At 39.2% G+C, this 13,660-nt stretch overlaps 2 protein-coding genes across 2 annotated transcripts; both read left to right on the top strand.

Moving 5' to 3' along the window:
* The first annotated feature begins 722 nt into the window (after positions 1–722).
* LOC146481319 (uncharacterized) lies at positions 723–1,841 on the top strand. The gene has a single exon (XM_085108990.1). The coding sequence runs from the start codon at positions 723–725 to the stop codon at positions 1,839–1,841; it is 1,119 nt and encodes a 372-aa protein (XP_084965116.1).
* Positions 1,842–10,814: 8,973 nt separating this feature from the next.
* On the top strand, positions 10,815–12,387 carry LOC146481318 (galactosylceramide sulfotransferase-like). The gene has a single exon (XM_085108958.1). The coding sequence runs from the start codon at positions 11,074–11,076 to the stop codon at positions 11,986–11,988; it is 915 nt and encodes a 304-aa protein (XP_084965084.1). The 5' UTR covers positions 10,815–11,073; the 3' UTR covers positions 11,989–12,387.
* The last annotated feature ends 1,273 nt before the right edge of the window (positions 12,388–13,660 follow it).

Here is a 13,660-nt window from a genome sequence, read left to right as displayed (position 1 = left end):
TATTCGCAATGAAACTTTTGCAGACGCTGATAAACTTCCGATAACAAAACTCATCTTCACCAAGTCTCGGATCAACTCCCTTACCGCAAAAAAACAACAACAACAACAACAACAACAACAACGGGCTTTTGTTTGGGATGTGAGAAAAATGTTGGGCCAGTACAAGGCACCATTTCTTGATACGCAAAATTCTGTTAAATCAAAAAAGTAAAGGAAGAGAGAGAGAGAAGGAACAAAGAAAGAAAATAAATAATGGTAAAATTACGGTATAAATATACCATATAATTATGGTATAAATTAAGGTATAAATATACGCCTTCTTGACTTATTATAATAGACCTTATTTGCTTCCTTGTCAGTGTTGCCCCATTACAGATCATGTGACGGTACTCTAGGGAGTAGTCTCTTTTAGAATTGGTCATATTCTCGCTGGCATGCTATGCATTCTTTAATTCCAAAACGACAATGGATGGATGTTCTTGATGTTCTTTGTAATGGGAAATAAGCATGACATTGTAGAGGGAATAAGGTCTATGACAAGGCCTTCAATAGCTCAATAATATGGTTCGAGAAAGTTGAGAGGTGTATATAGCGTGAAGTTGCTTTTTGTGTGGCTGTTGTTGTTGTATATGGAATTCGTTTTAACACAGAAGGGCAGGATGGTATGACATACTCAACGGCAAGTAATTCGATTGTTTCTTTTGCTTATAGAGTGCGAAGCCATGGCAAACTCGTTTGGAAATGTTCTGTTCCTAGTAATGATAAGATGTTTAATGGACGAAGTAGAAGGGCAATGTCAGAAATCAAATGGTTTTGCTGGCTGTGAGTGTAACATAATGGGGGCCTGTGACGTGAACGGAAAACCTAAGCCTAGATTGGACTACAAATTGACTGGCTACGCACCATCTGGTCTGCAGCAGTTTGGTGGGTTCGCACAAGGCGATAAACAAAACTTGGCGTACCTGTGCGAAGATGGTGTGGTAGCCATTTTGTATGACTGTAAGAACAGAGTGCCACTCTATGCAGCTACTGTGATGGATGAAACCGAACTGTATGCAAATTACCAGCGTAAAGGCAGTTTTAAACCAAGCAGCAAAACAGACCAGTATTATCAAGCGAAGGATGATGACTACAGCGGCTCTTCCACAGTTAAAGTATGTTACAAGAAGCCTGAAAATGCCCCTAGTCTAATTGATTGTGAGTGGTACAGAGCGCTAAATGATGGTGAGGCTATTCTAGAACAAACAGAATGCAAAAAAGTCGCCGCTAGTAAAACAGCAACCGCTATACATAGAGGCCATTTAATAGCAGCATCATACGGAAGAGAAAATATAAAAAGTATCAAAGCGACCTTCAAGTACACAAACACTATCTCCCAGTTTGCAAAAGTTAACACTGGTCGATGGAATAACATGGAACAAACCTTAGTTAACTGGGGTAAAAAAAATTGTCATCACGGCAGCTATACCGAAAATGTTCGAATGCATATTATTGTTGGCCCGATCCCTTCGACTTATAAGCCTGGAGAACAAAGATATTTTGGACGCAAAGGCTTCGCAAACTACCAATCAGAGGACTTCAGAATAAATGTTCCCAGTGCAACATGGACCGTAGCATGTTGCACATTTCAGTTTAAAGATGGCAGCGGAAATTATCATCAGGGTACTCGTCATACGTTCTTCGCTCTTAAAAATGCCCCTAAGGCTTTTGATGAATTACCAAAACATTCTGACAAGTTTTTTCAATCATATTTGAGTCCCTCGCATCCTGAAAGTGTTGTTTTGTTTCCTAATAATGGTGGTTGCAAAGAGGAGGGAAATTACGTTCCGCTGAAAAAATGAATCAAAGAAAATGATCAAACCAACAAATACATGTACATAGTACTGAAAGGGAGTTCAAATAATTGTTACTGAGTTAAGTGACTTTCTCTCCTATTGCTTAAGTAACTCTGAAATTACCCAAGCTTATAAATCTAACACTTCTGTCAGCAGACTGAAGTGGGATCATAGACATTCAACAATTGATAATCCGAGGGTGATTTTGTATAGATAGTTACATAGGTCAGTACAAAAACCAGTAAGAGCTGCTGAACAAGTTCCTCACTGTGTCCAATTTAGGAAAGGAAGTAACTTTGCATTCCTTTATCGCACAATGTAAGTTTTGCCAAGTTTGCAAACATCCTCTGAAAAGCAGGCCCTTCCTGGACTAATGAAAGATCTGAAGCTTTCAATTGAAGTACTTTATATTAGCGAAGTAGTGGGTGTCTTGACCAAAACTAACAAAAAGAAACAAACAAACAAACAAACAAAAAACCCATAACACTATTAAAATTACCTGTCTAGACAAAACCAATGCGTAAATTATAGGCTTCGTTCACAATAATGCCCAGTGCCGAGACGTCTCGGTACTGGGCATTAATTTACCGAAAACACATCAACAACTTCTTTCTGATCGAGGGCATCCAACGATTTATTTCGGGAGGCCATAATCGCTTCAAAATTTCGGATTAATTTGTTAAGAAAACCTCAAGTTTTTCTTTGGCAAAATGAAAGCTCAAAATTTCGTAACACTAGAAAACTAATTCCTTTTGTTCACGAAGTAGCAATTTTGTCGTTAAAAATGCTAAAAAAAAGGTCACTGGCGGCTGGCACTTTCGTAAAGCCAACAACAGCTCGTAAATTCGGGGAATAAAATTTCCTTCTCCAAAACATTCTGCAACCCAGGTTTAAATTTTAAGCTACAGGATCCAAACAGATTAAACTGAATTAGCCTTAAGCAAATATGTTTTTAACAGGATTAAAAACGATTTGGGAACACAGGAGACAACATTTTAAGTATTTTGTTGAAATGTTCTCGTTGGGTGCCAGAGCTTCTTGTTCGGACTATCGCTTTTGCAACAAATTTCTTATCTTTCCGGCATGGAGAGTAAAACACTCGAATGCCCTGATACAACAAGAAAAAAAATGTTACAGCAGACATCTGTGCCTCTGAGAAATGGACGCGTCAGCTATGTTTGTGCTATTCCGCTAGTTAGCAATTTTGAAAGCCTTCGTTTTTGCTGTCCATACCAATACGGTAGGGCTTTGGATGACTCCACTTTTCAACAAACCCTCAAAAAAGAAACTGGTGGCGGTTTTCCTTGTAACGGGGAAAGGGAGGGGCTGACACAATAGCTGATAACAATAACAAAACAATGAAATATATTCCCCTTAGCATAGTCTCCCACAGAGGCTCCTTAAAAGATAATAATAAAATGACACCAAATAGACAATAGATGTACATACAGTGATAATTTCCTTCAATGAAGGTAGTGTACGACAATAAAACAGTTTTATCAATCATTACTGAAGAGCTAATATGGTCTTAAACAACAAGAAAAAAACAACAACAAACTATTCGACAGAAACAAACGTACCTTTATGTGACTTCAAATTGTCCAATGAAGTTCCCGTCTCGCTTTTGTTTGCGACAGTCCCTTTACGTTTCCCTTAGCAAGCTTAGTGCTGGCCAATCGATGCCTCGAGATGGAGCCATGAGGAGACCATCGATTGTACTTTTTTTTACGTTTCCTTCTTTCTGTCTTTCCGTTCACAACGAAGCGAAGTGTGTAATGCAAATTTGCAACGGTCAACAAAACATGTTTACCATTTGATGTCATCACGAGTAAATCCCACGGAGGCCACGTGGAATGATATATTTGCAGTTCATCATGTGCACGTAATGTTATAGTGACAAGACAGCGAGTATTTTGTTTGAATTCGAAACATCACCAACAGAGGCACGCGGCACGCGGGGAGTATATCATATATCCCTTCCGTCCTGGTCAGTAATCCTCATATATTAGATGCTTAATGTCTTTTGTACAGGGAATAATGCTGTTAGTAAGGTAATGTACGTAGTATTTGGAATTGATATATTTGAACAGCGGATGCAGGTTATGTGGGCAAACTTTGTCTGCCGAGAAAAGACCTGATTGAAAAAAAAAAAAAAAATTAGGCTTAGACGTTCAAGCGTGGCTTTTTTAAAAGATTTCATTTCGCAACGGCTCAAGTTGTGTTCATAACTACTATGGCCTCTAATCTATTAGTGGTCGTGAAATAAAGCTGCTTTAGCCATAATGTTTTAAATAATGTGTACATTAAAAGGTATTCTTAGTACTTTGTCTGTCGATTCTTAAATAAACCTTTGTATCGCCAATGGGCTTTAATCATCAAGGAAATGAAAGCGTTTGAATCGATGCACCAGGTCATGACCAAGCCAATCTATTTCTGGTCTTAGTGAATCCGGGAGAGGGTGGCTGCTGGTAAACTCACTGAGAACCTCACCCACAATTACAGTACCATCCTTACCCTTTTTCTCGCCTTACCAGCCCGTTTCCCCTTTGTCTCTCATTTCGTTCATTCGTTCATTCGTTGTTTTCTCCATCCATCCATCCATCCATCCATTCTTCTTTCCCTAATTCTCTCCCTCCCTTCCGTCATTCCTTCCTTCATTCCTTCCTTCCTTGACATCCAGGGTTCGTCGCGGGGTAGTGTTCGTAGGGTTTCTGATGGTTCCGAAATTGGGGAAGGGACCATCATTTCTACGTAGTCACCCCAGCCACGTGAAGGTCTAACCATTTGTAGATATAAAAGCAAAGGCAGTACCTTCTCCTCACTTGTATCAAGACCCTGAGGCTGGTCCAACCGAGGTTCGAACCCTCGACCTCCCACTCAATTTATTTACTTATTTATTTATTCACCACGACATACAAACATGGAAAGTTACAATGAATAATAGACTAGGATTGTACATAAGTTTAGAGTAAATAATAAAGGTAAAAGAAGAAGTAAAAAGTGGCGAGGAGACCTCAAGAAACCCCCGGGCTTATACTGAGAGGTCTCCTCGGAGATATGTTAGGACTTTAAGACCAGTAAAGACATTGTATTGAGATTTTTTAACATACGGTGGTAATACTATAAAGACATAATAGAGTCGGACGTTTCATGCAATTAACTGAGGAAATCAAGAAGCTTTCTTTTAAAGGTGGATAGACTAGGGGAGGACGTAATTGATAATGGCAAAGCATTCCATATTTTTGGCCCTCTATAGAGTATAGTAAATTGCTTGATATTAGTTCGGCAGGTGTGAGGTCGAAAATGAGCTGAGGTTCTAGTATCATGATTGTGAATTTCACCACCAGTCGGAAATAAATTTAAAAAGGGCGAAGGCAGCAAACGTTGGTGATAGGAAAACATAAATCAATAGCTCGGTACTGTACCAACTGGGGTAACAGGGCTTCGGTTGATGCTCATACATAGAATTCCAGGAAAGACCTCATGAGATTTGGAGTAAAATGATTGTTAAAAAACTCTGGTGGTGTAGTGTAGCCATAGGACATTTTGAATTTTTGTTGTTGTTGTTGTTGTTGTTGTTGTCATTTTCTTATGCTTATTGGAGATATTGTTCTTTGAAACAAAATATTTTGTAAGCGTATCTGGGTTTAATATGTTCTTTATTTTATGATTCACAAGGTTCTTTTGTCATTATTTCCTCTTATTGTATAGACACAAATGTTTTACTGGAAAACACTCCACTCGTGAAATTAATACGAAACTACATCCGGGACCCGAGTGGCGTATTTTCCATACCTTCATTAGTGAGGATATTATTGACGTCATTTTCCACTCTTTCACGGTTTATGCAAACAGTAGTTTGGATGATCTATCACTAACTTATGGGAGATTCAAGGGAAATACTAGGTCATCCTGCACGCTACAATTTGAATGTCGATGTGCGCATGATATGTGCGATGGAAAATCTGGTGCTCTTCCGAAAGCAAGAGCAATCCATGGACAAAGCATGTTTAAAGAAGGAAGTTTTCTGTGCAATCCATCCGGTACAAAGCTAGTTAAAGCTTAAGGTATACGCAGTAAACCAAATATCTCCAAAAAACTGAGGGAAACCTACAGCAAACTGATCATGAACGAGATTCCTTTACTCGATTATTTTTGCCAAAAAATGAACAAACAACAAAGCTGTTGACGTTGCTGTGAACTAATTGGATCCCTTACAATGAAGTTGCTCAATCGTTTAATTCAAATGCAGGCTTTCAATTATGGGTAAAGGTGGTTGTAGCCTTCGGAGATATCCTGTTTGGGGTACTTTGGCATTACAATGGTTCGTCCTAGTTAACTCGCTGTCACTTTTTACTTTGTGACAAGGTTTTTTCAGTGCACTGAAATTTCTGATGGCTTAAGGTCCAACTCGTCAGTCCAAATATAACAAATGAAAGGAGGGGTTGTCAATGGTTTGGAACTGAGCATAGAGTCACAAGGGGCCCTCACATCAATTATGTAAAAAAAATGTATAGCAAAAGATTGATACCCTTTGTTGTAGTTCGTGTCTATTCTAGGAGCATTGGCCACTTTGAATAATTTAGGCTAATGGTCTATCACGGGGAATGGGACTAAGTTGTAAGATTCGGAAATGCTTGGAAATTGCCGATAATCTAGATGAATTGAATTCTCAATCTCTTCTGAGTCACCAGAAAGTCAACTTATTAATAACGGATACGGAATTCACAGGAAGCTCTGAAAGCCGCTACCAATGTCTTAGGAGGAATTAACTTTCCCGTAATGCAGCTTCACCTTGAACTTCAAACTTTTTCAAAAGCGATTGCCATGATTCTTTTAGCCAAATTGTCTAATTAAATATAATTTATATGTAGAGGATATTAAATCAACGCGAAAGAAAACCAAAAGCTCTTCTTCTCTGGATTAAAAAACACGTAATCCTTCGCCTCTGGTCAGCGCGGTTTGATGTTGGTTGTCATTAATTTTCCAATTTTTCCGTGTCTCGTTTCACCGACGCTCGGCAAATAATTTATTTACTTCTTGAATTTGGCGTATTTTGGATGCGTCCATGTATCCTCGGTGACAATGACTGAACGCTCTCATCATATTACAACTGTCTGTGTATGATTTGTGAAAGATGAAAATAAGACACGGATGACATGACAATAAGCGAAGAAACCAAACTAGTGAATCAAATTGTCAACCTTTCCCGTATCACCATAAACTCAATCCATCAGAAGAGATGAAAGGCGGCACGTATGTTGTTACAACCATTAACGTATCTACTTGACTGACCTTGTACTTGTTTTAAAAGCGGTTACCAGGTTTCTTTTAATTAGTTATTGGTAATAACGCCTTGTCTCTTATGATATATGGTAATAAGCTGTATTTTTTATAAAACGGCCCTAAAAAAAGCACAAAGTCCATTTGTTTGGAGAATTGCCTGTTTAGTTTAAAATGGCTTGCGAACTCGCATCGGTCCGTGGGAAAGCGGTGGTCGCGTTTTATATTTTTATTTTGCTAACCATCCTTATCGGCAATATGGTTCCTTTTCTGTGGGTGGAAAAAACATTTTGTTGGAGAATTTAGTAAGTACGAGATTGTTAATGATACTGTTGTGAAGCTAATGTTAGGGTGTTTACGACGTTGATTTTAGAATACAGTTGTTATTTCCTTTCGATAGTTTTGATGGATATTTTCCACATTATTTGAAATTTTCCTGTTGTTCAAAGATTAGAGTTAACAGCTGTGATGTGTACAGGTTTGCCTGCTTCCTTTAACCTTGGCTTGGGCCTCCTAGAAGGTTGAAATCAAGGCTAAACGCTTAAGGAATTTATCAGCCTGATTGCATGGTTTCCCTTTCTATCTATTTTCTTAGAACAGTTGTGTTGTTCTTACCTGTTAGTGTATTTTGGCAAACCAACTCTTATCTCTGGTTGGGACCATCTGGCTTTGGTAGAATTACAGTAGTAAATATGTTTACAGAACACTATAAAATAAGTCGTGATTTGAGTGATACTTGTAGGAAAGATGTAGAATTGTGTAGAATAGTCTTAGATTACTTGTAGAGTAAACGTAGAATGGAACTGAATAGTTGTAGAATTGATGAAGTGAAGAACCAGTTCCTTTAAGAATAAAGAAGAGCTACCCCAAAGATTCCTGGCGTCTCTCTGCTTAGGCAAGCGAGTGTCTTACATATTTGTTGGAGAATCCAGGTATCGATCCCGGTAACTCTACGTTAACTTACGTGCCCTATTCGCTAAGCAATGTTTCGCCTTTGCTTATTCTGGTATAGCTTGATATAATTCCGTTACCTGTCGATCGATATACTGATCAGTGAATTAAAATAAAGGCCAATCCTGCCACGAGCACCTTTCGAAAAAATTTAAGTTGGGCAAAAAGTTTAAAACGAATATCACTTTTCACAGATAGTTTTATTAGTAGTTAATATTGATTCTTTAACTAAATATTGAAGGCACAAAAAAAATATCTGATAAATTAATTCCGGTTATGCTCTGAATTTCCGTGTTGCTGTCAAACATTCTGAATCGTCTAGCCTGCCTTATTTCACAATGTATACGTTATTCTTGACCCTCTTACAATAACAAGAATTATTTTTCTAAATTCAGTTATCATGAAAGAGCAGTTTGGTCCGATTAAAAATGTCGTGCCATCAGTCGTGCTGAGCTCTATTCATTCTAATTGGAAGCAATCGAGGTCGACGCAAGGGCGACGTTTGATTCGCCTGTCGTGCCAGTAGTCTGATTACGGACCACAAGCTCTGCCACGCCAACGTCTTGTTAAATGACTTTAAGTTCGACGTTGATTGAAAACTCGTGCTTAAAATGTGCCGAACTCAATGGACACAGTAAATGCATTGTTATATAACTAGAAATACGTGACTCGCAAAGCCTCGCGAAGCTGGGGCTGGGTGGAAAGCCCTCTTTACTCGTATTGTAGCATCAAATGAGGAGATTAACAGGTTTCTGAACATAGCAACTATTTTGATGAGCATGGTATTTTCGAGGCTCCACAGGCTAGTTTGCGGTTGAAAATCTATTTCTGACCTGACAAAATGAACAACGTGCGTGAAGCGCTGTCGTGTTCGATGAATTTATTTCCCACGGAAAATTATTTTACCGCGGCCACAAAACGTGTAATTTCTTCAATGCAAGGGAAAAGATCCTGGAGAGATAGTTCTGTATCCAGTAAATATTGATAAACATTGCATTTGAAATTTTACCCGGCACGCAAACTTTCCCGATGTATGCAAATTTTGCTCCAGACGACGCCAGACAGTCTGTCGTTATTCATGCTTTGTTTTTCACTGTTGCTAGGCAACAGTGCGGACACCTTCAACGAAATATATAAACATACATACGCATACTAGTTACGCAATTTTCTTTGTCTTCTATTGTATTATATTGCATGATGTTATTTTTTATTATTCGTATTGATATAAATTTAGGCGACTCTGTAAACTTGTTTAGATTTTTAGCTTTTAGTTTTTAAATTTTATCCCGTGTTCCATCTGAAGAAGGCCGAAGGCCGAAACGTCGTGAATTAAAAGCCGGAACAGTTAGAAGTTTGTCTTCAAGTCGAAACTTGCTTACACTAATCTACAATCTAACTTGAGACACGGTATCCTTACGGATCCTTCTACTGGGAGTCTTCGTTTGGCAAACCATCTTTAAACTGCATACATACATACATATATATAACTGAATATATTTTTCGCTCGAATTCGCGCGGCTTAGCTCCGCTCGGGCCGGCTCGGCCCGACAAATTTATTAACCTCGCTTCGCGAGGAATAATTTTGGTCAAGCACGAATGTATCAATTCGACGTTTAAGTCAACTGTCGAGCTTTAGACAAGCTAATTATTCAATAGATCTGGACACGATAATTACACAGTGTTGAACCGGGCCTAATTACGTCGCAACAAGAAGCTGTTTTCAGCTTATACTCGGGCCATATTTGACTGCGTGCTGCGTAAGCCTACAATCATAACCTCCAGCATCGCTACTTTATACAGAGATATAATGAGGTAATAAGTAACCACCATATAGATTTGCATTTCTTGCAGTCAATAAAATACTGGGAAAGCGACATTTGTCATACGAATGCTTTTTATAATCCCTGGGCTTTAATCCTTACGTTTTCACCTTTCATTAGGAGAAAGAAACCATTTGTACGGTCCTGATGTGTATGTGACACCGGGTGAATGACGGATCGCAATTTTCGGCATGATCTAGAGTAACGTTACGCATCACGCGTACGTTATCCTTGTACGTTTTTCAATGTTTTGCTGTTTATATTTTTAAATGAAATTCAGGGGAAAGCATTTATTATTCACCCTTCGTTTGAAGACAGACACCGTTTCTACATTGATTGTTTTTCTATAGTAATAATAGAAAATGCCTCTCTAGGTAAGCGAATGCCGTTTCTGTTAAAGTTGATAAATTGTAGAGGAATTAAAGTCTTATTTTTAGTCATTTGTGTCTTGCATCTGCCATCCTGTATGTAGCACCTCATGTGGTGAACTTCAGACTCGGCGCCTCACGGCCCGGGTACAAAGAACGCGACCGAGAATTTAAAGAATTTGATAACGCGACCGAAAACTTAACTCATGTTGCCCCAGTACAAAAAAACGCGACCGAGAACTCAACTCGTGGCCCGAAGTTTTATCTCTCGGCCCATCACGACCAAAAAAATAAGAAGAATTTGATAACGCTACCGAAAACTTAACTCGTGCCGCCTAACGGCCCGAGTTATAAGATCTCTATTTCTGCATTTGCAGCCGGCCAGTTCTTAGAGTCCAGAAAATATATTGTCGTTAATACAAGATTTCAAAGAAAACTGATTAAGAGGCTTTCAAACTGTGCCTCTAGTGGGCTATCTCGACCACCTCCGTGTCATGCTTGCCGAATATAGCCCAGCTGACTGAAAATTGGAAATAAGGCCGGCGATATATGGAATCTTTGCGGAAGTATGGTTGATTCGATGACTGAGTTTTATAAGATTCCTAATGTGCTAATGCATCTACTTTCAGGCCAGGAAAGCTCCGTTACGTCGAAGCAAGTCTTCAGTGGAATCCCGATAGCATCCCGCAGGTATCACCCGATACCGGTGCCTCGCCAACTTGCAAGCCGGTGAATAACATTTTGTTTCTCAAGACACATAAGACAGGATCAAGTACATTGACTAATATATTAAACCGCTATGGTGATAGTAGAGATATGTTCTTTGCGTTGCCTGTCAGTGGAAAGACTACTTTTCACTGGCCTGATCCATTTTTATTTAAATCTACAATATCAACAAGAAGAGCTCCGAATATTCTTTCAAACCACGCCAGATTCAACAAGGGCCCGATGCACTGGCTTTTTCCAAAGGAAACAACACACTACATCACAATGCTCCGGGAACCAGCTGAGCAATTTGAATCTGCTTTCAACTATTTTGATGTTGCTAAGAAATTAGGAGTGCCAGGAAATGTTACGTCACCACTGGAGAATTTTCTTCAAAATGCCGAATTTTATTTAAACAAAGGAAAACCAGAGTTTCATTTGCTCAAAAACCCATCGTTATTCGATCTTGGATTTCACACATTATATCATAGGAGCCTCACTGCTGTGGAAAACTACATCCACTTCCTTCGACATGAATTCGACCTTGTAATGCTCATGGAATACTTCGATGAGTCACTTGTGCTCCTAAAAAGACGTTTTTGTTGGAAAGTCGAAGACATTTTGTATTTCAAACTTAATGAAAGGACAGACAAGGAAAAACAGAATATTACAAGTAACACAAAGGAGCTGATTCGGAAATGGAATTCGGCGGATGTCTTATTGTACAATGTTTTCAATCAAACGCTATGGAACATGATACAACAGGAAGGCCCAGCCTTTTTGGAAGATCTGTCACTTTTCCGAAAGGAAAAGCAATCCATGGAGGAAAAATGTTTACAAGAAGGAAATTTTTTGACCAATCCATCCGGCAGAAAGCTAGTTAAAGGTTATGCAGTCAAACAAAATATCTCCAAAGAACTGAAGGAAACCTGTAGCAAAATGATCATGAATGAGATTCCGTATCTAAATTATCTTCGCCAAAAAATGATCGAACAGCAAGAGGCTGTTGACATGGCTGTGCACTAATTGGATCCTTTACAATAAAGATAATTCATGTTTTAATTGATAACCTATGAAGTTATGTATGTAATGGTGGTTGTAGCCTTAGGAGGTGTAAATAGCATTTGAGATACTTTAGCGTTAGGCAACAATGCTGCGTGCTAGTGACACCACAACCACTTATTACTTTGTGACAACTTTAACGTTTTCAAAGTTGGTCAGGAGTTTAGGTAAAGTACAAGATTTTATGCGACTACTTGACTAGCCAGTTAATCCTGGATTAACTTTGGACAAAAGTTATCATGGTCGTTAACCTAGATTAGCGCTAATCGTGTTTCACGAATGTCAAGATTGTTTCTCGCTCTCGATTGGCCACCGGCCCACAATTCGACTCTTTGTTGACGGCCACTACACGAAAGGATGTTGGAGAAACTCCTGGTAGCAATTGTAATAAACGCATTTATTGCATGCAAAAGATAAAAGGCTATAAACAGAACTATAATACAACACCGATCGTTTGGTGTACCTTTTCATCTTCAGCTGGTTGAATGATAATAAACAAAGCATGCCGCTTGGACATGATAACATCTAGCCGGTTTAGGGCTTTATAATACCTGATTTGGTTAAATGTTTCAGGACAGAGGCCTCACTGGGGTCTGTCTCGGCATATTCTAACTTGTCTTCCCCTCCCCCTAACTTTTTTAATGAACAAACACGGGTCATTACATGTGTGGCTCCGAGAACAACTCGCTGTGGTAGGTCAAAGTGCAGGGAATTTGATATTACAACGGGAGCAGAATTTTGATTTATAGGTTTTGAGAAATCGTAAGATTCCTGCTCAAAAATAACCTCCTCATGGGAACTTTCATGCTTTTATATCATTGTCATATTTTCCTTGTCATTTTGAATTCTTTGTTTGCGCATATGCCACTAATTAATTTCTTTCCTTCTTTAGTTGGTTCAACGTATCAAGACTCTGTTGTTCATTTCAGTCTTATTCAATTAAAACCCAGGAGTGTTCCAATTTGAATATTTTGTCAAAACCCTCCTAGTACATACCGAAAGGTCGGCATTGTTAAAAGAAATGTCTGCTATTCCATCCAGTTGTTTCCTGCATGAAAAATTAGACTCATTGTGGACCTAACAGAGACAAGGAGAGCTTTGTTTTGCTTTCTGAAAGCAACTCAAATATATTGGCACATTTGGAGAGCTGCCACTTATCAAAATGCGGCGATATTACCGAAGCAGAGCTGATATTGAGAAGGGAGCGGGTACCGTACCCGCTCGTGGCTCGTCAGCGACCCGGTTTGCGAGCTTGACTATCTGCCTGAGACATGGACATTTATTTGGAAAATTTTGGCGAGCGGCAAAGTCGTGCCATACACTTGATGGGAAGATTGTGCCGGAGCGTCGCGGGGAGACGAGTCATTATAATTAAAGTGGTCGATGAAATAGTTCTTCTGTTTGGCAAAATCGCCGCTGTTGGCTCGCGTGAGTAGAGGATACCTATCTTTCGAGTTAGGAACCGAGTTAGGAACCAGTTAGGAACCGAGTTGGGAACCGAGTTAGGAACCGAGTTAGGAACTGAGTTGGGAGCCGAGTTGGGAACCGAGTTAGGAACCCATATATCGATTAGATATATATATGTATCGATTGTTTTTTCTTTCATCTGGGGAGAGATAAACTTCCTGTGTACCTG

The sequence above is a fragment of the Pavona decussata genome, unplaced genomic scaffold (assembly GCF_977016875.1).
Source record: "Pavona decussata unplaced genomic scaffold, jaPavDecu1.1 SCAFFOLD_51, whole genome shotgun sequence".
Classification (NCBI taxonomy): Eukaryota; Metazoa; Cnidaria; class Anthozoa; order Scleractinia; family Agariciidae; genus Pavona; species Pavona decussata.
Note: the sequence above shows the minus strand (reverse complement) of the source record. Positions and strands in the feature narration are given on the sequence as shown.